Source organism: Melanotaenia boesemani, chromosome 10 (genome assembly GCF_017639745.1).
Source record: "Melanotaenia boesemani isolate fMelBoe1 chromosome 10, fMelBoe1.pri, whole genome shotgun sequence".
Lineage (NCBI taxonomy): Eukaryota > Metazoa > Chordata > Actinopteri > Atheriniformes > Melanotaeniidae > Melanotaenia > Melanotaenia boesemani.
Window position 1 is genome coordinate 30714240 of NC_055691.1, and position 24708 is coordinate 30738947.

Below are 24708 nucleotides of genomic sequence, written 5' to 3' on the forward strand. Positions count from 1 at the left end.
AGTTCCCATGTTTGTATTATTTACAGATATGTGATATTAGATCCTTCATAAATTGACCAAGTATAATATCTAGCCTCATTTATTTAAAATTCACATATACATATATAATTAAAACCTAATTTATGTTAAAAATAACAATCTTAGGGGTTTATAAACCTTCATGGGCCACTGTTAATATTCTGATTAATCTCTGACGCTTAGCAACATGACCCATTAAGTTAATTAGCATTTATTTTCATTTTACTCCCCTTTGTGTATAAAAAGTACTTCCACCAATTCCCCTTCAGCCATGTTGTGCCCTTCCACAAACATTATTATGCAAATGTCTCCCTCTACTGGTGTGAAGCTTAAGTGCTTACTATAGAAAATCCCCACCTATTCATTTACACAAGCAATTTTAAAAAGTTGCATCAAGCACAAGATGAGACATCAAAATATGTCAGATGGTTTATTGAACAATGCAATCCATATCATACAGCCATACACACCTGTCAACACTTTGCAGTATATTAAGGCAAGAAAAAATAAAAATAGGTTATGTACAGTCGACATCTTAGAGTTTTCTAGAGGATATGCAGTTGTAAACAGTAACCACAACTATGTGACAGTATTGATCAAAACAGTGGTACACATTTGTTGCACTAGACAAAAAAAAAAAAATGTTAGTACATTTTACAGCACATGGTATTATGGTAACAACAACACAGTGGCAAGTTATAGAGCAAAACAAGTGTGTTCTTTCTGTTGACATTTCTAAAAAAGTTGACAGAAAAAACTATTTGTCATCGTGCTTTTGTCATTTGTCGCAGTTGAGCTCTAATATCTACTGACATGATTTTACCTAGCTATAATCATTCCTTCAGTGTCCCCGCTAGGTCTTTACTGTACATTATTTCAATACACGAATTATTTGTGGAATGAATATAAGGCACTTGGATGCGTTTAGCAGCTCAACTACAAACTAATAGAGGCTTCAAACTTGGCTAATCTGATTCTACACAGACACACAAAACATAGTTGATCTACAGTCTAGAGATGCTTCAAACCTTAACTAGTCTGTGTGTGCACACATGCAGACAAACACACAAGCTATTTCCATAGCTTAATCACTTTCTGTTACACACTGTAGCTGCAACAGTCCATTCTGTGATTACATGCTGGAATTTTAGATCAACGAACTGATTTACTGCACTGTGGAAACCCTGCACATTCGTATATGGCCAACACAATCATGCAACAAGACCTGCTAATCTTTGGCCACACGATACTGAAGAAAAACAAGCATACATTCAAAATATACTGTGTAGTCGTGAACAAAAAATCAGTTAAAGAGTATAATTAACACTGTTTTAATATGCAGCAATTACTGCAGGAATGGAGGGTTGGGGTTTGGGATATGCACCGCTTTGTCGTAAAATATACTAGCTCATCAAGTACAGCTTAAAAAATAAATGTTTACAGTAAGCAATCATTTGAGTGAGTAACAAAAATCATTAATCATATGTGCATAGTTTTAACTTGAACAAACAGAGCACAGAAATAGATGGTTCACAGTTTTACTACAAACACAAGAGGGTCCTTCACTTACACAAGAATCAGTCATAATGCTGGAAGATTCATTACCAAGATTCTCAAGAATACTGTTCAAAAGGCAAAGATTTAGAAACAAGATGCTAAGGAGAGCAGAATACAAATCATCCAGCAGGTACTAAAGTAAGAGTCAAAGTACATCAAGTGGATATGTTTACATAGGGAGTCTACAACAGCCAGACTAACATGTTCAGACACACAGAGCTGTTGCTTTTATTTTTTGTTATAATATTATTCGGCCCATTAAGTGCTCCATTACTTCCATTCAGATTGTTTCTTCAAACTAATGCTTTCAATTACTTAAAAAATGCATAGTTGTGTGCTATGGAGATATTCTGTAATTAGATACTGACTCACACACCAGTTCATCAGAGTCACACATAGATCCCCTCTGGGTTGAGGCCAGAGCTGAGGGGGCTGTGGAGGACACGGAGATGACTGGACATTCGGTGGGACGACACAGGACGCTTCAACGAGCCAGTCAGTGGGACTAACTCTGCAAAGGAAACATGAAAATTAAAAGAGAGAAAATTAAACATTTGGCCAAATGAAATTTGCTTGGTATGAACAGAGTTGTGGCATGTGACGAGTTACCAAACTACAAGGGTGGAAGAATGCAACATGTGGAGGAGAGCCCTAAAAAGGCCAACTATTATTAGGATTATTATTATACAAGTTAGATCAAGCCCTTACTTTAAAGCTCATGAAAACATTTTGTTTTCAAACCGTTCTTTAAGAACACATTTTTTCTGTATATGTTCAATTAAATGAAAAAAAAAAAGGGTTTCAGTTCTTAAACAAAAAAAAAAAAAAAACAAAACAAAGCAAACAAACAAAAAAAAAAACATACACTGCACTGCCCTTAAGTGCAATGTACTTTCGCTATAAAGCCACCAGGGGGCACAACTGAGCTTTGCAGAGAATCAGGTAATTGGAGTTTATGGCCAGGACAAAGGCCCTCCCTGATTTCCGCTCACTGAAAGGTTATATGAGGGCAATGACCACTCAGTTATTACTTTTCATAATGCAATACAATTATCATTTACTTTTATTCCCCAGCCCATTTCTGTAAACAATGAGATACTGATGTTTATATTCAAGCACTACAAACTTATTAGCAGAGGTAAAGGCAGTTTTAAATGCTAAGATTTTTTTTTCATTAAATGTAAAAAAGTATAAACCATTAAACTTTTACTGCAACAAAGCTGCATCCTGTTTCCCTAATAGGATTTGAAAATGAACGGATGAGTGTTTTGCACAGCATTTAGATTTTTACATTTGTTTTAATGCTTTCACACTTGAGTTTAAAAGCTTTGGTCACATGAGCTGAATTTTCAGTAATTCCCTTGCAAGCTTAAATGAATGGTTATATCCAGCTGCTTGTTGTTATTGCATTACCATAAAGTTTTTAAACGTATCTAGCTTATAATTATACATAGCCTGTGTTGCTTTGCTGTCAGCACTGAGTACTCTTGGTTTATTTGCCAGTTCTCTGTTGGTTTCCTGTAGGATGACAGGGCTGTAGTCCAAGGAGACTGTCACAGAAACCGCTGAGCATGTCAGAGGAACAACATGATGGAAGGATGGAGGATTGAGAGGACGTAGAGTGAAGGAATGACTGCTAAGCCTGCCTATACTAAGCCACAGCTGGCATTGAGCATTTAAGTGCCATTTAACATGGAGGACAAAGACCTATACTGAATGTACTTTTCATTCTTATTCACAGAAACACAAACTCACATTTGAACGCAGAGCTGAGTCATTTTCTAACAGCAGGTTGTCAAGTAAGTGCCCTGCTGGCCAGAACGGCTTCACTAATGCACAAAAATAGCTATTTGATTAAACAAGATAATTAATTTGTTGCATGTATAAATGGTAACCAAAGAGCATCATCTACTCTCAAATAGCCTGAATTCTGGCATACAATAGGCTCATCTGTCTGGCGTCTAAACTCTGATCAGCTCCACTCCACCAGCCTTCCTGTCAACAGCGACATTATTGGAAGTCAGTTGCCTACATGATATTCAGAGACCTGCACATATTCAAAGCATCCTTGCTGCCTACAGAAGAAAATATCAGTTCATTTAATGTTTAGAACAATCTCATTACCTATTCCACGACTGTTGGTAGTGTCATCCTCAGTGGGTTCAGCTGGCAGCACTGTGACCTTGGTTCCAGTCTGCTTTATGAACTGCTGCAGGTTAACCTGCCTCAGCTCCTTGGTCAGCTGCTCCAGCTCATGCTGCATGTCCTTCAATTAAAAAGACACAAGAGAAATGACCCTTTAAGATTCAGTAAATCATGATTAACAGCTCTTAAAAAGAAGCGGGTTTGAGAGTTTTGATGTCCAGAAATAAAAAATATTTGTCATCCATAATCAAATCCTTTATAAATTTAGCTTCTTTATAAACACATCAAATGTTTTACAGAAAACGGTTTGTCTATTATATGTTTTTGAGCAACATGTTCAACAAAACCTGACACACCTAAAATTGTCTTTGTGTGGAAATGTTTTTAAATTGACCACCAACTTTGTTCAAACACTCGGTTTCTATGATCATGGCTGCTTGTGTAGCCTGAGCTACACTGTGTCTTGGGCAAAACTTAGTTAAAGGGCCAAAAGTAAGACTTTTGGGCACTTGGTAGAGGCTATATACAAGCACTTGCAGCAGGAGGCTATATTCTAGCCTAAAGATGCTAGTCATAATGTAGTTATTTAACTTTTGTTCATTATGCCAAGCAATCTCACTAATATTAAATATGCATAAATATGGAATAGTAATCAACTTCTAGTCTATAGTGAGTCACAGACTGCAGTACCAACAAGTCAGCAATAGGGGGCAGCAGCACACCAAACAAAAGATGTCAAGCTAGCACAGCAGCTAATCCACTTAGCTTTGGCATGCTAGTAACCAAAGCAGTAGGTAATGAGGAGGTTGTCAGCCTCGGTATGCTGGTTGCCAGCCCTGCTAATGCCTAGTTGAGGCAGTATCTAATCTAGTGTGATGCCAACCTAGAGATGCTAGTCGATGTTAGCCTCTGAGCTAATACCCAATGAGTACAACAGATAGTAGCTGTGTTAGATGGAAAAGTTACTGCCCAGGTTGAATGAGTAGTTGCCCTTTCTTTGCCAGTGCTGGCTTAGCATTGACCGGATTGTAATGTCCTTCTTTAGGAATATCGTCCTGCAAACAAGAATTTAACCCTGAGTGTTCGATAATGTTTGACTTTTGTAATGTCTCATATTTAGACATGGATGAGGAGAAGGCTACAGAGACTCAGTTAAATCTAACTTCTTATCATTTTTCATAAGTTTTTTGCCTAATTTTTCTAAATATGAACAGGACTTTGCTCTCTGGAGCTCCACAGGGCTTCATGCAACTTTTTAAAAATAGGCACAGTTGTACTCCTAAGACTAATAAAATTTCTTGCTGGCAGAAATTCAGACAATGATTCAGAACCAGTGTGAGTGATGGTTTAGGTGGTAGTGTCTTTAATATTCTAAATATTTTAATGTTCTCTTACCTGCAGTTTCTTGCTGCTTTGTCCAAGTGATCTGTCCACAGCTCTGCAGCTGCTCTCCAGCTGGACAGCCTGCCTCTCTTGGGCCTTCAACTCTGCCTTGACTCTGAGGACCTGAGTTCGAGCCTCTGCCTCACTGACCCACTGGGTCTCCTGCCGCTCTCTCTGCAGCTTCTCCTCTTCCAGGCCTGCTTCTACACCCTAATATTGGGAAAAAAGACTGACATCTTAAGTGTCCATAATACATCAACAATACCAAGAAACTGTTGTTTTTCTTTCGGCTAATATTCAATGAAAATATCCCACTGATAGCCCACCTGTACCATTGCCAGCTTTTCTTTGATTTCCAGCTCACAGCCCTCCAGACGTCCTCGTAGCTCCTCCAGTCTTTCCTCTAGTTGCCTCTCACTTTCTAGCTCAATCTGCAGCTCTGTAGCCCAGAACTCCTCTTCCTCCATTTCCACCTCATTCTTCCTCAAGTGCTTCTCTAATCTCAGGATCTCTTCTATAAACCCTCCACCTCTACTCAGGTCCGCGGTGAACCCTCCACCACGCCCACTTCGTCCCTCAGCCCAGGCTTGGAGCTCAGCTTCATAGGCCTCCAACTTTTTTTCCAGCACATTCAAGGTCTCTCTCTGTAAGCTGACCAGTCTGACCAGATCTTCCATGCGAGAAGCCCACAGGCCAGGAGAAGCTGGGCCAATGGCTGGCCCTGCATGGAGGTGATTCACACCATTTCCTATTAAAAATCTTCGCTTGCCCTCAGCCTCACTGATTCGGCCTCCGCTCAGAATGTCCCTGAGACTCCTGGGTGCACCTGTGAAAGTGAGAGACTTGCGGCGCGGTTCACGGCGGCGAAGAGAACGATCGTTGGGATGACGAAGCTTTGCTAGAGGAGGGAGACTCTGTCGATGTAGCCCACGTTCAGGTCCCCTGAGCGGGGGGCCTTCTGAGGGGGGTCGCTCTGTCAGTGAGGGGCCAGTGCGAAGCAGTATAAGCTGGACATCTCCAGCATACTGACCCCACGTGTTAAGAGAAGCCACGGGGCTCTCGTGAGGAGCTAGGTGGCGCTCAGTATCCCGCCATTTTTCTACCAGAGTGTATCTTCCTGTGCGACCTGTAAATAACACAAACACATTGGGAAAAGATGTTGATTGCAGACAATGCCACCCCCCTCCTCTCCAAAAAAAGGGACATTGTGGATACTGTTTCAGCCCACAGCTGTAATATATCAACATGTCTGCTATACTGCCATACTGGCCGTAGCAAACAGGCCATTAAACTGTAATTAAACTAACACAAGTAAATGGGGAGTTCTGTTCTTTATATATAAAAAAAAATTCATTTTGTATTTTATATTGTTTATAATACATGATTATAAGTTTTTTCCTCAGTATCCTGATTGGAGGTATATATGTTAATGAAAGATAATCCTTTGTCACTGTGCAAAACTAAAGTGAAAAAATGTCCATTCCTCAAGAATGAGTTTGGCGGGCTGGGTGTCACCACTAATTTCCTTAACCATTCAGTTTGATTCACAACAACCTGATTTAATTCCATTAAATACAATTCAATATGGATTCTTCTTGAATATTAAAGAGCTTCTCATAGCTCTTTTAATGAAACACTGAGTCTTTTAATATAATCATCACAATCAGATATCTGGGAGTAATCAGATAACGCATCTTCATGCACTTCTGAAACACGACATTCGAAATATTGTTGTCTATGTTTATCGGTCAGTGTTTCCCCCAGGTTCACAGCCAGAAATGCTGTGATAAGAAAAACACTCAGGTCAAAAAAATTGTTTAAGCTTTTTAAATGTCCAGATGAAGACCTCTTCTGCCACTATATGTAATGTGTGTGGGAATTAGTAAGGCATCCAGGTCAGTTAAAATAACAAAGAAACCATAAAGACATCTAATCGTAGGGATACCAAAAGCAGCTGGATAAAAACTTCCTTGGAAAGGAGCGACGCTTTGAGGAAAATGTTTCATGATGGTGTCATTAGGAGAAAAATATGAACAAGGCTGGGTTCAGAAAGACAGGACTGGTCGGGCAAGGATGCAAGCAGAACTTATACAAAGTTTAAGGCTGTTATCCAATGGTTTTGAACTTTGACCATGCTCTTTAGACTGGATTTAATCAGAATAACATATCAATTCATGCTCTTAGCAGAAGACCTCAGCACAATACTTCCTAAAGTAGTCCAGACATAAAGCTTCATAAATGCCTAAAAAATATCAATGTCTGATCACTTAAAATGTTATATACAGTATGTGTTGAATATAATGAGGCAGAGGAGGGGGCTCAGAGAGAAGTGCTGCTTTCACAGTTTGGCAGGAGACAGAGGGATGAGTCAGACTTTCCCTCCTCCTCCCCTGTGCTTTGTGGGAAGTGATGTCAATACAGTATGCTCAAGTGCCCCCCATTCCTGAAGGAGCCATATGGGAAAGCAGGCCACTTAAATCCAAGAAAAGTACCAATATAGTCCTTGATTATGACCCACTGCATCTCAGCAGGAGCTTAACATGTAGGCAGGACAGATGATAGCTGTTTACCTCAGAGGACTTATTTTCACTTCACAAAAAAAGCAACTTGGCATTTTATAGACTTAAACCCAGTTTATCACTGCGGGCTGGCGAATCCTAACAATACACTTAATGAAACAACCCTGTCCGTACATACACTGTTTAAAATGTAAAGTCACACACAGGACAACAAAAAGATAAAAAAGGAATATACCTACATACCTATTGCCTGGGCCAAAGCAATCACCACTTCCTGGCAGGTGGTTGCTTCAGTTACTCCACACACAACCCTCTGTACTCCATCCACCCACACCTTGAGCTCCATTTTGGGTCAGAATCGAGGGGGCCAGTTATGGTGTGTTGGCTCCAACATTATTACAGACTGTGGTGATGCAGGGCAGCTGAAACCACTCTGGCTAAGTCACTGTGGAGGAAACATAAGGGAAAACAGGAAGCAGTTAGTCAGGATGTACTCAAGGCCGGAGTTACAAGGCTCCCATGTTTCTGTTAACGGCACAATTTAGCCCCCCCCCCCCCCCAAAAAAAGGGCTATTTTAGATATATCTGAAAAGGTAAAGGATAGTCCAGTGGAGAACATGCCAGAGCCACTTGGCTGTAACACTGTTGTTTTTATTCATTCTCTGAATAGGTGCACGTCTGTTGGGGGTGCAGGAAGAATCTGCCAGCAGACATTCCCAAGCCCAGTTCCGGCTTTTGTAACAGAGAATTAGATGGAAGCGGTGATGACACAGTTTCTAACAGAGTTACACGGAAACAACAGAGATAGAGAAGGAACGTAAATGTGGAAAGAGACGAAAAATTCGTTACACAAGAGAGCAGACTTGCTTTTGTTTGTTATCTTATTGTGTTGTTGCTCTGAGGAACACACGAGTCCAAAAATGACATCCAAAAGATGTCATAATATCGTTTTAATAAAAATGTCTTGTTATCAGCTGTTGAGTCTTTGAATTTGCTGCTGGATTTATTATTCTTTTACAAAAAAAGAGTCATTTTCTCCTGTGGTGTTGTGCTCTCTTTTTCCTGTTTGCTTCTTTAATGTCTTTTCTTCACTGTTTTGTTGGGTTGCCTGAACTCTTTTCTCTGAAATGAGGCCGTATTATTATTATTTTTTTTTTTTTGTTGTGTTTTCTAAGATCTTGCTGCATTTTGTAGCTCTGGGACACTGTTGACTACTGATATTGATGTACAAATGAAAACAGGTTCCTCCCATTATCAGATCTACAAAGCAGACACCAAAATATGAACAGCTGTTGACAGAACACAAATCCTTAAAAATGTTTCTCAAGGACAGCCAGCGGACAGAATGAAACATCGATCTGGATTATTATCCATGAATCTAACCTTCACTAGACCTGCACCTCTATGTCAAAGGGTCCTTTTGTTCGCCAACTATCCTGCAATTACACCTCCCCCAGCCCACGTATTCCCAACCCACAATCACAAAGTCATCCATGCAAGTCACAATTGCTTTTCATATGTAGTCAAGACATTAAGACACACAAATGCAGCTGTAATAACCATTTGTCTACTTGTAATAAAGGACCAAAATACACATCAGATGTTCAAGGTGACATCTACAGTTTTTTTATTTTTCTAGTCCGAAACTCAATGTGTTACACACAAAAATTAATCTTCACATTTATGTGACTGAAAGCAGTAAATCTTTAGATCTTTTGCTTGAGAATTGGCTTTAAAACGTCGGAACCCTTTGAAAAACAAAATAAACCCTTAAAGAGTTTGATTTCAATGAGTACTGTATAAGCGCTGCTCTTTTTGTATGAATAGTGGACATGGCTGTACATTTGTAGGTCTCCTGCGTTCTCTATTTTTGGAACACTCACAGCTGGTTAGAAAGTACTTTTGTCCCTTGTTCAGACAGCCCTTAAATGGCAGCAAAGAGTTGAAGGACAGGGGAGAACTGGAAAATATTCATAGACAAGCATACTGTAACATTTTCTTTCTTTCTTCTTTTTGTGCAGAGACCCAAAACACTGTCACTGTTTTGTTTAACCCTTTGTCCAAAGGGATGTGGAAAGAGTAACAGTGTTGGTCCTGACACAAAACAGGGACAGCAGATCAGACAGGAAAAAGGAACACAGTGAAGGGGGAAGAGGAATGTGGGGGAAAAAGTACAATCTACAGCAACACTGAAAGACTAATGAAATATGATTTTGGGGGGTTTATAAAGACCACTGCATGGAGTGTTGTATATAGCTCTGACAACAGAAAGCCTTACCAGCCTCCTTGCAGAAGCTCTGAAACTCAGCAGGATATTTTCAAATGCCACTTGCTCTGGTCCAGACTAGTAGTATTTGTATTCATTAACATTGACATTAGAAAACCAAACTAGTAAAACAGGCACAGCGGTGCAGGGCAGAGTGCCATCCTGAGCTCTGCAAGCTCCAATTCTTTGGCCCGTCAAAGCCACAGCCTGGGGGGATGCCCGCCTCCTGATTTGTGCAGCTTGCTTTATGCCAGAGAAGCACTTCATGAGGCAGAGGAGCACTTGCATTTCTGTGAGTTCTATTAAAGCTCAACTGTAGTGATGAATTCGTGCAAAGGCTCAAATCCGAATGACTTTAGCGCCTGCTCACAGTTTCAGTCTGGTGTTGAGCAACACTGGCTTGAGATGCATTCTTCTCTGAATAAAAAGGTGTATTAGCAGAACTGAACAGCCTGCCTGCCTGGCTGCTGATGACAATTCTCCAGACCTACAGGAGCACATCATGCTGGCAAGAAAAAGACTTCAACGGGCTGCTGGTGTAAACATTCCACCATATGCTCTTGTGGGTGTTTCAACACAACCAATATACCTCAGTAACATACACTGTAAAGAAATACAGTTTTACTGCTGCTGCACATTTAGGGGATTTACAAGCTGTCAAGCATCACAAACTGACTTGTGTACGGTGCAGCTTAGTAGTTTTCTGAACAAGGGCGTATTTGAGGAAAAACAAAATGGGCATTCATTCTAATAAAATAAAACAGTGAAGTTGAGCCTGAGGAAAAGTGATCTAACAGGAAAACGCTTAGGTTCCACATTTACTGCCTTCATAAATGAATGCCATTCTGGGTCTGGTCTACATATACAAACCATTGTTTTCTAAGGTAGTAAACAATGGAGCGATTTACACAGTCTTGATATTTGTACTTATTATTTCATAGGAGTTTATTTCCAAGCAGCTCAACAATAATAATTTATAATAAAAACATTACCAATATCTAAAACTCTAAAACATATTTCTTACAGACTGGAGCAACATCAGTTTGTGACTTCAACCCTCTTGCCAGCTGTAGAGTAGCATATAATTACTAGTAATTTCTACTCTGCTGTAATTGGTAACAGATCTGTTGTGAAACAGACCTCTGTGAGCAGCCAGAGACAGACGCTGGTATACTGGGGTGGGGGTAGGGGGGCACTGGTGGTGAAACAAACTGCAGAAATCTCTTCCTTCCGTTTCAGTTCCCAACAGTCATCATGTGTCATGACCACAGAAATGCATTTAATCTCTGTGCCTAAATAACTCTGGAACAGCGACATTTTGCCATAAACGTATGACACGCTGATGAGATGAAACCACTGTGGCAGAGTCCTGCAGTGGCAACCAGTTACAAAGAGTCTTCAATGCAACAATGCCAGCCTGGTGTGAGTGTGTACAATGCCCTCTGGGAGTGTAAATATTACAGAGCATGGTAAAGACCAGAGACAGGCCTTGATCCTGTAGAGTGGGAACTGATAACATCCAATGGCTGCATTCCTGAGCTGTGAGAACACAAATAGCCATGACTTCAAGGTAAGAAAGTTATGGGTCCCTCTGTGGTCTGTGATCTTGGAAGCTCAACAAGTAAAATATGCAACCAAGATTAGTTGCAAGGAGTGCAATCAATTTTTATCTTCATTATGTTCTGAATAAAAGAACAATGAAAATAACTGTTGATTAATTAATGGTGATGTGTGTGCCATCAAACAAGCTTCTGCTAAATGATTTACCAGAAGGGAAGTGAATATAATGCATTAAGTATTTTTAGTATAGTTTTAGAACTAATTAAGAACTGACATTCAATAGGTATTAATGGGTTAAACCTGTGCTGTTTTAATAATAAGGCACCAAAGCAACTGCCCCCTCTCAAAAGAAAGAAAAAAAAACCAAACAAACAAAAACTACTAGGGGACCAGTTATTCCGCACTCTGGCTCGGAGTCATTTTGTTTCACTCTGTAGATTGGGGTGTTTGAAAATAAACCCATATCTAGTCAGGCTACACCCACAACACCCACAAGCTTCTATGAGCTCCTCATTGGCCCCCGCCCTGCAGCTACATACTCCTCTGTCTCTGCCTGGTTGATATTAAACTATTAGGAGCTGAAGCAGCCTCCCCCCATTTGGGAGGTCAGTGCTGGCAGAACCTCGAACATCTGGACGGCACGTTCAGCCAGCCATAATGCCGCCTTTGTTCCCTTGCCATATTCACTGCTCACTAGCCAGCTTTGAAGAGCCAGCAGGCTCCTGCAGCAGGACAGGGGCATGGCTGCAACGCAGCGGGGCCACCAGAGGCATCTGGCCAATTTATACATGTTACTGTGGTTTGTAAAACATCATCTGGAGCTGACTCACTCTCTTGCATTTAAGCTTTTTTCTTTCTTTCTTTTTAATGGTTTGACAGGAGCAGCTGCGATGGCACAAACAAAAAGTACCACATCTATTTTGTTTTGCAGTCTAGGTGGTTGTTTACAGGCTTTCCTTCATGCTGCTTTAACACAGATGAATGATGCAAAAAAAACACGAAAGTGTATGATTCTATTTCTAAACTCAAGCAAACTTCTGCGAGGACATAAAAAAAACTGGTGTCCAGCAGCAACAACTTCACAGGTTGGTCCCTTTAGGTGCTGGAGGGAAGTTTTACAAAAAATAAACTATAGTCAGAGTCTGTTATTAATAGAGACTTTCCAGAGTGAGAGAGCTTTTAAACATTTAGACCAAATATGCTGCAGCTTATGACATACAGCAGTGTGGAAAAAAACCCAAAGCAATAGTTTTGATTAATTTCCTGCAAAACATTTTACTTATTATTAACCATTAGAAAGTGGGAGAACTGTACAGTGAACAAAAACATCAAATGACCTTTAAATGACTGTAAGGCGGATAGTTCGACCCTTTAACATCAAGGCACGAGAAGCTTTAAACGCTACGGTCCATCTCTCCAGTTGTAGTCAGTGTGGAGGTTGGAGTAATGGCGTTAAAGGGCTGTAGTTGCTTCACAGAGTAGCTGAACTATTCCACTACAAAAATGTTTGTTATATCTGCCTCACTGCTACAACAGACTCAGCTGCGCCACAATTTTGGTCACAGTGAGCTCCGTGATGGTCTTACCTTTGTAGTACAAATAAGATTCCGCTCAGCACTCCTTCCTCGGATGGAAGTTTGGGAAGAAATCATAGGTATAAGCTTGAATTCCGCAAAATTAGTCCCCTCTCACCATTGCTCAATAAATCACTTCCAGCGAATTGCGACAAAGTCACGCTTTGGAAAGAGGATAACAGGCCCCCGACGCATCCAAACCCTGACGAGGGACGTTTCAAGCCGCGGTCCGAAAGTTTCTGTAACCTCTCCCAACGCCAGTCCTCTGCGGTCTCAGCAGCAAGCTGCGGGAAAATGCCCCTCTCCTCTCCACTGGTTCATTACTCCTGCTGGTAAATACATCGCACTGGAACTGGGACACCGCAAGGCATTGTGGACCGTTTAAAGCTGCAAAACACTATGAGGAGAAGATGTCTTCAACCAACTTTTACTCATTCAGGACGTCTAAACAACAGATTAAACATACTTTTCTCTTAAGGGAACCTCATCTAAAATATTTGAACAAGAAATATTAACTCTAGCCAGGGGATGAACAAAACAGAGCCAGTCTTATCAGAAGCCCACTAATGAAAGCTTGCATCTCGCCATACACGGAAAATATTTTAGGGAAAATCATAAATCCATTTACCATAATGTATCAAGACTAAAAGTGCACAATATCATAATTTATCTTTAGAGACTAAATTTCATTTTAATGTTCTGTTTTTAAAGATACAAACCCCTTTAGGATTTAACTTTATGTTGTTCTTTTTAAGAGTCAGAGTTTAAAACAATAAGAAAATATCACATATGTTATGAACGCTGGGACCAAATCTATTATAAAACTTTTCTATACTTAATCCTCTGATGGTGTTTAAGTGCTGCAATTATTCTCTGAATCTGATTAAACATTTGGTAGCAGAGCAAAACTCTGCACATCTGTCTTAGTTATTCTATAGAAAAAGGAAGCAGGATTTTTTTTTTGGAAACAGTGCACACTGGGGAATTACTCAATGAAAGACATTAAAGAGTAAAATATTTCCCACCTCATATGTTTGGTTTGGTCTGGATGGCTATGACAGCACTGGATAAAATAGATCAATGAAAAAAGAATGACTAAACAGAAAATATGTAATTAAACACTTGTTTTTGAAATGCTGCTTCATGTTGTGCTATGCTTTCAGTTTTCTGATATCTTGCTATAATCACTGTTTTCTGTGCACTGTGATACAATGTTCTGTAACTTTGGACTGTTTCCATTTTGCTGTGATGTCATACACATCAAGACAATATATTTCAGTACATAAACATGTCTGCAAGTGACGTATTCTCATAACTGGGAGATACATCCTGCAGGAAACAAATTTTTGTGTCTAAAACTGTGAAAAAGTAATCCAATTTGTACAACACAGCTGGCAAGTATAACTTTGCATGTTACCGCAAAGTCACAAAGTCACAGTCGCATGACTTGCATAATTGAAATATTTCATAATGATATCAGGTTCAGATGTAAAACCACACACACAGACACATGCTCACATTTCTCGAAATGAATATGAAATGCAAAGTTTGAACTAAAATAATTCAAAATACCTTGCTGTTAAAAGATCTGTTAGAAAACATTTCCTTAAATATTAAAGATGGATTAAACTGGAATATTGCACACCAGCTAGAATAAAAATAATAGTTTCCTCCACACCTAACACAGAATCTTGCAAACTGAGTGTTGAATTAAAAACATACATTCAACTTTCAACTGGAGCTGGAAATAAAGCCATAGCAGTTAGTCGGTAGAGTCTTACTGCCCTCTTGTGGCAGAAAAAAAAATCATATCTATGAGAGTATGTATATATATATATATATATATATATATATATATATATATATATATATATATATATATATATATATATTTATATACAATGTCAACTTTACATCCTGCAGTAGTGATATATTTTACTCAAGTTTAATGTTTCATTCCAGATATGTCATTTTTACATATCTTTACATTTTAAATGTCACATTCCACCGGTCTTAAAAACTATGCTCTAGTATTAGGACAAACAACAAGTAAGCCTTTGACTATAGCACAAAAATTATCTATAAGAAAAGAAAATAGCTCATTTCTTTTGTGGGGAAGCTGGGGACTGTCTCAGCAACAAATGTATTTTCTAGTTAATAGAAATCAGATAAATTACCCACAGGTGAATCTACAGTCACACTAACAACACTGGTAATTACTGTTACTACCACATTTTATTGTAGGTCCTCGTCAGTGTCTTTGGTTAATCCATAAAGTCTAAATGCATTGCCTCTAATCGTGTCATGTACCATCGCTTCAGTAATCCACATTCTTAGAAATAACACAGACTAGTGGTAGGAGAAGTGAAACGGGGAGAACTAACGGTCAACTTGTAGATACAGATATCTGCTGACTGAAAAGAAAGTAAGTCAACTGCTTATTGTGCAACATTATTATACATGTAGTGTATTGCTTATCTAGCACGCAAAATGTCTTTTATCTAACAGTCTCAGTCTGTGCGACATTGCTTTGTTTGGGATACGAACAAAAGCCCTGAATGAATGTATTTATTCACCACGAGCAAAATAAAATAAAATAAAATAAAATAAAATAAAATAAAATAAAATAAAATAAAATAAAATATATGCACATTATTTGTTTTTATCTGAATATCCTTTACCACGATTTTGGATTGGGGTTTTCTGCTTTCATACAAACCACACCAGTATTTATGCACATGCCTTGCGCAGCAGGAATCCCAGTGAACACGTTGGAAAACTGACAAGGGATTGCCAAATCATTTCCTTGCTTGGGAATGACGTCCCTCCTGCACGTTCTAGTTATATTTAGAGCCTATATATAGTGGAGTCGCCCCCTAGGCATTGTTGACTCTGCAGCAGGCAGGAGCTTTAAGAGAGAAGGAAGACATGAAACTCCCTTTATGTGAGCTATACAGTCACAGTATTATATGAGACCATTAAACATATGAGTATAGGCCACTTTCATTGGTTTGAGTTAAAATTTAACCAAAATAAACTAAAAACACACATATTTAATAATGTCAGTCAGGAGCCAATAAAAATTTAGGTACACACTAGGCTTGTCTAAAATATTAGTGGAAAAACAAACAAGAAAACAGAGGGTATTATGGCTGAAATTGCGACACACCGGGCCGACTGATATGCCCCAGACCGGTTGAAATGCCCAGCTATGCTTTCTGGGTAAAGAGCGCCCTGGTATCCGCCCATATTCGCGTAAGGCAGGCCAGACTGAGCAGCTAGGCCGGACGCTGGAACAAATGGAAAGTTCAATTGATTAATTTGCCCACTTTATGTATGTTCCCGCTTGCTTCTAAAACGACGCTAGACCGACTTAAATGCGGGTGTTTTGGTGACAAATAGGAAATGCAGAAATCGTGTGAAACTAGAGGATTATCTGCTTGACTTCTTTGGTCGCTACTTCGGACGCGGAACTCCACTCGCTAAAAGGTAAAACAAACGGATAAGACTAATACATGTGTGACCTTTTTTATTGTTTGCTACAGTCGCATTCAATCATTTGTGAGTTAAGTCACCGCTGCGTACCATTTTAACATTGAGCAAAAATGTGGAGATATTCATTTTCGCTTTTTGTTTAAACTACGCCCAAGTGTTAACCTACAGTCTGGCCCTGTACTGCAGACGGGGACTAGCCTGTCAATGGCTGCTTCAAAATCTGCACTCTTCACATTTTGAATGAATGATTAGTAAATGTGTTGTGGTACACGGCGCGGGCAAAGCAACAATAAAGAGCCACTTTTGTAGAAGGCATTAGGTTAGCAAACAAGCGCTAATGTAAGCTTACTTTTTGGATTTGTTGGCGAGCTCTGATGCTAAGCTAGCTAACAGCAGAACTGCCCTGGTGCTCGGATGTTTAATCATAACCATTTAGACAGGCAACCCTGCGGCCATAAAGCAGAGGATTTAAATCAAATTCCTGACGACTTTTAAGCCTAATTTGGGTGCTCCTGCCTGCTTGAGCACACGCAGCAGCTTTTGTTGAAAAGCCTTCACATTGGTAGCCTAATGTTTATATGGCAGCTTATCAGTTTCTATTAGTCCTCTTATTGTGTTGCGGTTTGTAGACTTTAGACGCTTAGCTGACACAGTCTTCAGGAAATAATTTAAACTTCATAGCACTCCAACTTTCTTACAGTTTTATGCACACATAATATGTGAACTTTAAAACCCTGCTGGTAGCCTACTACACAGAATAAGGTGAGAAATCCAACAGCTACTACATCACTATTTGCTGCTAAGTAGACATTCATTGAGTGGCCACTTTAATTTAGCATCAAATGAAAGGTGATAGTGTTCATTCAAGCATGGAGAGGATGTGGCACATCAGTATTCCTTTGATTAGTTTGTGACATTGTGGCAGTCTTATCTGCTCAGGTAAAGATAAGGCTGTTCTTATGTTTCAGAACATTTTTTAACAAAAAAATATAAAAAAAAATGGAAATCTCTAGTTTCAGGGAACACGAATGTACGGTTGTTAGACAAAAAATGATTAAACTGCATTTTGTATGTGTGTGTTTTTCTTTTTAAGTTAGTTTTCACATGGCAGTAGCATTGTGTGGAGCTCCTCCCTAACCACAGTCTGTACAGGGTTTTTGAACAGTTTGCAGTGTAACTTTTGAAAAGGTTAGCTGTCACTATTGATAGATGGTGCTCCACAATGCAGCCAGACAGCAGAGACTCCCAGCTGGTTGTCAATTTTGGAGTCTAAATGTAATGTTATGGATTTCTGCCTGGGGTTGGTTTCTGTAGTTGGGCTGCTGGTCAGAAAATAGCACAGTGTGCTCTACTGGATTCAGAGATTTGATTACATGCAAAGAGTCTTTATCTCCTTTAGCTCACTGCAGGGTTATTTCTGGTAGGGATTTTTTGAAATAACTAACTTGGTTTTGATAGACTTTTATTAAAAATTTGGAGAAGGCCTTTTCAGTATTTAATTTTTGTTTTCCTGATTACAGGTGCACTTTCTATAGCATTTATACTTTCTCTTTTCCCATGCAGATTAACCAGCATACTGTCTTTGTGGTAATTCTGTGGTAAAACAAGTGCCTTATGAAATAGTGATACAGCACTCTGTGTCTTTGCAAATGTTATGTAATAAATTTGTTCTTTTTGGTCCTACAGGTGAATCATGACAGAATATAAGTTGGTTGTGGTGGGAGCTGGTGGTGTTGGCAAGAGCGCGCTCACTATTCAGCTCATCCAGAATCACTTTGTGGATGAATATGACCCCACCATTGAGGTAAAGAAATTGTGCATATTGTTTGATATGTTTAAAGGACTTCACAAGTCTCTCCGGTTTTGTGTGTATGTCAGGCTATAGAGGGACAGAACAAGGATTAGCTCCTTTTAAAACAAGGAGTTGCAACTGGTTCCACTGGTTTAAGTTTTACAATGACACCAGACAGGTTTTTAATGACTTTTCACGCCTGGCTTCCTACTCTGTCTTTAAATGATCCAGCCTATGTGGCATGAACACTTTAATCACGATTGCAATCAGTTATTGACATGTTATTGCAGGTTTGAGGGCCTTTTATAGATTTAGATAAAATAAAGTATCTGCAGGTTTGGCAGCTGTCTAGATCAGACAATAACTATTTTAATTGGATCAGATTGAAAGCACCCATCGGTACGATGAAAAGCTGGAGTATCTCGACAATGAGTTGATCCTGGTAATTTGAGATCTGCTTTAAAATGAAAAGCCCTACTACAATCATAGCGGTGCAGTAATTAAGTAGCATCTATCCACTTGTGTCTTTGAAAGATTTTTATGACAATCATTTAATGTAGTTATGTTGGAACAATGAATTCTTTTTGATTTCTTGCAAATATTGTGGAAATAAATTCCATCTGATCACTCAGCCTTCATACAATGGAAGATTAAAGAAAATAATACACTTGATTCGGTCGAACCGAGAAGACTTTAAAAATGTTGCTCTCCATTATAGAGGTTTTAAGACACAATAGGAGTAAAATGCAATAAGTATTCATATTTAAGAAGCTGCGTATTTACCTAATCTTATGCTTGTATTGGGACAGCTTGACCTACCTTCTGGCAGGTTTCTGATCACCCTTTAACCTCTCCCTCTTCCAGGACTCCTACAGAAAGCAGGTGGTTATCGACGGAGAGACGTGTCTGCTGGACATCCTGGACACTGCAGGTCAGGAGGAGTACAGCGCCATGAGGGATCAGTATATGAGGACAGGGGAAGGCTTCCTCTGCGTCTTTGCCATCAACAACACCAAGTCCTTTGAGGACATTCACCACTATAGGTGAGCTAGGAGACTACTGTCTATGGTCTTTGGACCTGGCAAGGATGTTTTATTAAGAGCCAGGAGGTAAACTTCTGGAGTTTCCCGTTGGGAAGCGGGAGGGGAAAGATTAGGTCTGAACCTTTTACTAACATTAAAATTGGAATATTTTTTAAAAAGGCATTTCAGTGTTACACACTCAGAAAAATGAAAGTGTAGGAGAATATTTTCAGAAATGTGTTTGTTAGCTGTAGCGTTGAGCTAAAACCAATAAAATATTGATCTTGTCGTTGCATAATATTTGGATTGAAACCACCTTTAAAATCTAATTAAATATTCAATATGTTTTGTTTTTTTTCCCATTTTTGTTTTTCTGTGCAGAGAACAGATTAAGCGGGTGAAGGACTCTGAGGACGTCCCCATGGTGTTGGTGGGGAACAAGTGTGACCTCCCGTCCCGGACAGTGGACACAAAGCAGGCTCAGGACTTAGCACGCAGCTACGGCATTCCCTTTATTGAGACCTCAGCCAAAACCAGACAGGTTAGTGTTTACCCAGAAGCTGGCATAATATTCCCCTGCCAGTCATATTCGCTTTGATTTCAGATGGACTATTTCAGAAAAATTAAGACTATTACAATGAAATGTTGGGCTAAATTTGAGGAGAAGTAATTGAATCATGTGGTGCTGTTGATTTGTGTCACATTCACTGTCTCTAATGGTCTTTTTATAATAATCTTGCTGGGAAATATACCAGCTAATGTGCTGAGCATCATTAAATTCTCTTTGGTTAATTGAATTTTTTATTTATGGGTGATAATGTAATCATTGCATGCTACTTTGTCATGGATATGTGAAATTACATCATCATTAGGCCCACCTGCAAAGGCTCCCACATGATAAATCAGTTAATTTGTGTTGAGGGGTCTGCATGAATGGACGAATTGTCGGTAATTACTCAAGGCCTTAATGATTCTGCTTACTGGTCACTGTGAATGGGTGTTGGAAGATACGCAGTGGTGTTGCATCAGGTGGTGTGTGTTGCGAGCATGGCCTTAGGTAGCTGGCTGGCTGATGGAGTGATCTGTGAACACATTTTTCCTGGTCTGTGACCTGGGGTGAATCACGGTTCCTTCTGGTAAGGGGAAATAAATGCAGCAGTAAGTAATTTTCTTGCAGTTTTGTCCACCTATCCCTACCTGAGTGTAACAGTAATTCCTGTCACGGTGTTGCTTCTGTCCGATGGGCAGCTGTCACTTTCACTGGAAAGTAACGATTTTTCAAATCTCATCTGCTTCATCAAACTGCTCTGCAAAATCTTGACATGAACAGTACACAGTATACTCATAATGCATGCACTTCTCATTCGATCAGGTTAAAGTAATAATGCACCAAATTATTCATTTAATGCAGGCTTGCAAAGGTGGTTTTTCCTCATTCCACATAACAGGAGGGTGTTTATAGTAATTCAGAATATGCTGATGTCTATTAAAATTTACTACTAGTAAGCTGCAATGGGCACACTTTTCCTGTTCTTTCTTTTTCAAGGCTGGGAAACAGGTTGGAAAATGTAACTTTCCAGTTAACTGGCCAATCGCTTTGTTTTACAGTGCATATAAAAACATAAAGATTCCCATCCTCAAGGAAGAGGGCAAAATCTTGACACAGACACAATGGATTTAGCTGACTTTCGTCAATGTTCTCATTCCCAGTCTCTTTTCTTTTAATGGAGAGAAACAGATCCTTTCCAAGCCTGCTGCTAAGAGTTTGGAGTGTTGGAATATACAGATGATAGGGCAGGCATTTAATCAAGAATCATATCGGAAACAGACTACCGGTCTGTTTCACTCCTGTGTATCTGTAGTGTATAACATACAGGATGTCCTCATGCATTCCTCAGCATTGAGGAAAGTTGTGTCTTATACTGCAGAGAGTGGAAGATGCCTTTTACACTCTGGTACGGGAGATCAGACTGTACCGGCTCAGTAAGATCAGCAAGGAAGAAAAGACTCCGCGCTGTGTCAAGCTTAAAAAGTGTGTTGTGATGTGAGAGGGGTAAGTGTACGCAGCCGCGCACCCACCAGCTTTGTGTGTGTTATTAGTGGGAATTAAGGAGAAGGCGACGGACACCCAGTGCGAGCTGGTGCTTCATATTTTCTCAAAGCTAACCCGCTGGTTTCTGCTGGGGTGTGGTGAGGCTCTAACACGAGGCTGAAACTGCTGATTTCTTCTCCTTAAGTGTCTGTATGTGTCGTGGTTGATTATTATCTAAGGCTGTTTTCACACTGGGTTCATTTATTGAGTCTAAACAAATCTGACTGACCCCAGTTGGTGTCCTTTTACATGCATTTGCTTTTTTCATGCAGGTATTTTTTGCATTATTTTTAGGTGCAAGCGTTAACCCTCGTTTCCATAATGAAATGATGATGTGCATTTAGATTTGGTAACAGACGCCTGGTCTGCACTCACCTATAGATAAAACATTTTTTTAAATCAAAGTTGTGGACACTATTACCAAATTCAGACTAAACTACCAGTGTGAAAGTGTCCTGATGTGCTGAAAATCAAAATAAATTCACGGCTTTGGGCCAGTAAGCCATCATGTGGGATTGAAGGATGGTACGGTGAATGTGGGACTAAATCATGCTGAATGAAATCTTTGATGTCTTAAGAAACTGCCACATATGTTCTATGCCAAGAGTATTTAAGTGTCTTGCAGGTACAAATCCCCTTCATCTTTGTTATTTTTCTACTGTCTTTGTCACAACCTGAAATGGCCTCAGGCTCTTTTCTCAACAGCCCCTTGCAGACTGTCAACATTCATTGCACTATTTAAACTGATCGAGTACTCACACACTTGCGTCAGTGTGGCTTCAACAAGCACTTTCTTCATTTGCACAATTCCTCTTAATTACCTCTGTGAGAACATAAAAGCCTCATCTGAACTCTCCACACTCAAAAAGAGAAAAATTATTCAGTTTTCAGGTGGTGGGTTCATATTTTTATTTTCCTGTCAGTCAAACCTCTTGACCTAAAACAGATGTAATTCTTGCTTGTTTGTCATTATAGTGTATATTTCTCTGTGGACCCATATTAAAATAGTTACCATCTGTTAAAAATGTATTTCCGATGGTGTTTCCTCAGTACAAACCTACAGCAGTAAACTGAGCTTGCACTAATGGAATGCATTCAGATGATTGCAAATGTAAACAGACCAACTTGTTCTGTCAGGTATTTGATAACATTTTAAACATTTGTGGGCAGGTGGCATTCAAATAGAGAGAAATGGGCTTATGTATGTGCAGCTACTGTTTGTGTTGCTGTCAGTGGCAACGCTGCTGACCTTTTCTCTGAATTACTGTACATGTTTGATGTGTATTTTGTTTAGCAGTGTCCCATAAAGGCCTTAATTGTATTTATCTGCAATGTTTGTCTGACATACTGTACTTTTAACTGCTATAAAATAAGCATTTTGCTTAAACTGCTTTTGAATTACAGTAATTAAACAACTTCCAATTTTTCAATTCTAACAATTCACTTTTTCCCCTCCTCCAGGGCGTTGATGATGCCTTTTACACATTAGTTCGTGAAATCCGGAAGCATAAGGAGAAGATGAGCAAGGAAGGCAAAAAGAAGAAAAAGAAGTCCAAGACAAAGTGTATACTCATGTGAATAATCACCCCTTTTCAAGACAGACTAAAAATAAAACATTGTTGACCAGTTCAAGTAATACATTTTGTACATTACACTAAATTATTAGCCTCTTTGTCAGCACCTGCTTCACTGAATACTAAACCTGACCTGAATTCCCTGCCTTTCTTGTATTTGGACAATAACGAGCTTCATTTTCCAATTTAGTGCCAGTTGCTGACATGTATTGGTCCAACAGTCTGACGAGCCTGTTTTTTATTAGATAATGGCGATTTTGATGATTTGACATAATCTGCAGAGCTGGGAACTGATTGTATTGCCAGTCAGCTTTTACAAATTAATCAAATTATTATCATTAGTTTTCCTTAGCTTGAAAGGTCACAGCCTGCATATGTTCTCTAATGCCCTTTCTAAGTATGGGGTGCCAAAGAATGAACATTCATCCCGCTCGCACAGACAAAACGGATATAAAGAAAAGGACCAACATTCAGCCAGATGAGATCCAAATGTTCCAACCACTGTGTAATGTCCCCATCTCTTACCTTTAGGTATGACTTAGTTTTGTCATTGATAAATATGCATGCAAACTCCTACTCTTTACCGAATGTTGTAACACCCTAGTTAGCTTTTAATTAATTTTCAATTTGTCATTGCTTTGTATTGCGTGGGGAGTGATTTCATACCTACATGAGGAGAAACGCTTTTTCTTTTCTTTTCTTTTCTTTTTTTTTTCTTTTCTTTGCATGGGTATTGCAAACTGCCTTTAGTTGATACATGAACAGAGCCAGCAAGGAGGAACTCAGAACTCAGACTCTACTTTTTAAGTTTACAGAAAGTAGTTAACGTTTTTTTTTTTAAATGAATCCACCATTGTCTTTTTTTTTTCTTTCTTAAATCAACACGATTTGACCCATTTTGTTTTTATTGTCTTATATGTCTTGTTTAATGCTACGGTAGAATCTTTTGTCAGATCTAGACATCAATCATTTCATTGCTATGTGTTTATAAAATCTGTCCGTATACTCCCACCCCGAGGACTTCGCATTCGAAACGAATGTTTGGTTAAATGCTAAATTTGAGGAGTTGTGCAGAGTTTTTCTTGCTCTGTTTGCCAGACTAGCAAAAGAGGAGTATTTGACTTGGTCTTTAGTCCTAGAGGTTATTCAAAATATTGTCCAAATGTAGTTTCAGATTCTTTCCAGTGAAGAGCTCTTGAAGGAATTTAGGATTTATTTGCAAATGTGTTCAAATTGTCTGGCGGCTTGCCTTTGAACAGAAATGATTGTGTATTGTGTTGAAATTGGAAGAGGCTGTTGCTAAATGAGGCAGTAATTGCCATAAAATAGGTTTTTAGACAAATGTCCAACTTAATCTAAAAAAAAAAAAAAAAAAGTAATTTTCTCTTTCAGATCACCCCATATTTCACCCATTTCATTGTATTTACAAACTGTTGGCCTGTTTGGGGATTTTTATTTGCCTTTTTGATCTTAGGTGCTACATTTAGACGATAGAGTTGAGACCACATTTATTCTGTCCTGTTTGTGCTCAAGAGACAAAATACTGCTCTAGGGGTTAAATACGATTATTGCGGAAAATCAAAATTTCCCATTTTGCGTTCAGGTTTAATGAGTTTTGACCCAGTTTATTTTTACCTTTTTTTTAATGTAGTAGATAAATAACTGGTAATGCAACTTTAATTATGAACCCTCCTGTTAACAATACTGTTTT

The 24708-nt window shown here is 39.2% G+C and overlaps 2 protein-coding genes across 3 annotated transcripts; one reads left to right on the forward strand and one right to left on the reverse strand.

The window, feature by feature from the left end:
* Nucleotides 1-435: 435 nt before the first annotated feature.
* On the reverse strand, nt 436-13379 carry LOC121647853 (ras association domain-containing protein 8). Its single transcript, XM_041997602.1, has 6 exons — nt 13035-13379; nt 7866-8067; nt 5430-6229; nt 5116-5313; nt 3700-3841; nt 436-2086 (listed from the first exon to the last, which is right to left on the reverse strand). The coding sequence occupies exons 2-6, from the start codon at nt 7966-7968 to the stop codon at nt 1965-1967; spliced, it is 1365 nt and encodes a 454-aa protein (XP_041853536.1). The 5' UTR covers nt 7969-8067; nt 13035-13379; the 3' UTR covers nt 436-1964.
* Nucleotides 13380-16016: 2637 nt separating this feature from the next.
* On the forward strand, nt 16017-24386 carry kras (v-Ki-ras2 Kirsten rat sarcoma viral oncogene homolog). Of its 2 annotated transcripts, XM_041996948.1 has the most exons (6): nt 16017-16511; nt 18204-18321; nt 19174-19352; nt 19713-19872; nt 21260-21384; nt 22885-22964. In XM_041996948.1, the coding sequence occupies exons 2-5, from the start codon at nt 18211-18213 to the stop codon at nt 21377-21379; spliced, it is 570 nt and encodes a 189-aa protein (XP_041852882.1). In that variant the 5' UTR covers nt 16017-16511; nt 18204-18210; the 3' UTR covers nt 21380-21384; nt 22885-22964. The 2 variants fall into 2 exon arrangements, with proteins under 2 accessions (XP_041852882.1, XP_041852883.1); XM_041996949.1 differs by lacking the exon at nt 21260-21384 and having other exon boundaries at nt 16160-16511; nt 22885-24386.
* Nucleotides 24387-24708: the final 322 nt, after the last annotated feature.